The 1,405-nt window shown below is 40.9% G+C and overlaps 1 protein-coding gene across 1 annotated transcript; it reads right to left on the reverse strand.

Moving 5' to 3' along the window:
• Window positions 1-244: 244 nt before the first annotated feature.
• Window positions 245-1,337, reverse strand: LOC106324344. The gene is made up of 3 exons (XM_013762328.1): window positions 1,120-1,337; window positions 692-1,074; window positions 245-585 (listed from the first exon to the last, which is right to left on the reverse strand). The coding sequence occupies exons 1-3, from the start codon at window positions 1,335-1,337 to the stop codon at window positions 245-247; spliced, it is 942 nt and encodes a 313-aa protein (XP_013617782.1).
• Between the last annotated feature and the right edge of the window lie 68 nt (window positions 1,338-1,405).

The following is a 1,405-nucleotide window of genomic DNA, read 5'->3' on the forward strand; positions in this document are numbered from 1 at the left end:
AGACATAGAGTTTGTTTAAGATTGTGTCTAAGCTTAAGGTTGATAGTTTGATTGATCGTTTGCCATCCTTAGTTCGAAACTTGATCACCCAAGGTCTAATCCCCATACCCATGAGTTCTCTTTTCCCTTAGTCAAGAAAGTATCATTCTTGCTTTCTAGTATTAGTAGTAGTTTAAAACTCATCTAAATCATTGGTTGCACTTAGATTAAGTGAGTACTTGCATTCTCATTGCTTTGATATCCCTCAGAACTGGTTCGGATCCACTAGCTTCCTTGGAACATCTAACTTCTGGATAATGGCACTGCACTCGTGGGTAAAGATCATCATGCCCTCCATCTCTTTCTTCTTTGCAGCTACAACATCTTTCAAGAATTTGCTGTATTGAGGAACCAGCATAAAAGCATCAATGATGGGCATTGTGACCTGAACTTCACTTATTTGTTTCTCAAAGAGTGCCTTGTATTTCTCCAATAGCTGTCTTTTGAATCTTCCAGGGAATGGTAGCTTTGGCTCATAGGGAGGAGGAACAAAAGAGGAGTCCTTTGTTGGAGTAGCAGTTTCACCATGTTTCACTGTCTTTTTCTCTTCTCAAACCTTTCATTTACCCTTAGCTTCAACAATCTTTTCTAGAATTTCTTCATCAACCTTCTCATCTACAATCACCACTTCATCATCAATGTTGATAGCTACCTTGCTTTTCACCATCCTTGGTGAGAATTCTTGGAGATAACTGTTTACCACTCCGTAGGGTGATTGCTTTCATAGTTTCCTTGGGATTTTGCTCTGGCTTTCCAGGTAATTCCCCTTGTTGGCGACTTGGTTGAGAATTCATTGAAGCAAACTGGTTCTCCAAATGTCTGATCTTGTTGTTAAGCTCATTGTAGCTTCCATCAATCTTGGAGTGAATGTTCTTGAGCTCATACCCCATTGTCTTCTCATTCTTTGCCAGAAAATCCAAGAGTTTCTTGAACATTGCATCCACACTTGTATCTGAAGCTGGAGCTTGGGAAGAACGTCCTTGAGCCTGAGTAGACTGATTGTTGTTATTGTTGAAACCAAGAGGGTTATTTTGTCTAGGTTGATAGCTCCCTTGCTGAGTGTTTTGCTTCTATTGGTACCCTCTTTGCTGGTTGTTAGAGTAGGACCTTTGTTGGTAGTTGTTGTACTGAAAGCTAGGCTCCTTCCTGTACCAAAAACCATTGTTGTTAATGAAGCACAGCTCTTCTTGGCCTTCCAAACCATCAACCTCATTGATCTTGGGAGGAACCTCTTGATTAGGACCACCCACAAAGTTCATCTGCTCTTGCTTAGCTTGGTTGGAAAGAAGCAAGTCCATCTTCTCTTGCAAGGACTTGATCTCTTTCTTTGTCTGCTGATCATCACTTCTGTTGACCCTATCATGCT

This window comes from Brassica oleracea, chromosome C2 (genome assembly GCF_000695525.1).
Source record: "Brassica oleracea var. oleracea cultivar TO1000 chromosome C2, BOL, whole genome shotgun sequence".
Classification (NCBI taxonomy): domain Eukaryota; kingdom Viridiplantae; phylum Streptophyta; class Magnoliopsida; order Brassicales; family Brassicaceae; genus Brassica; species Brassica oleracea.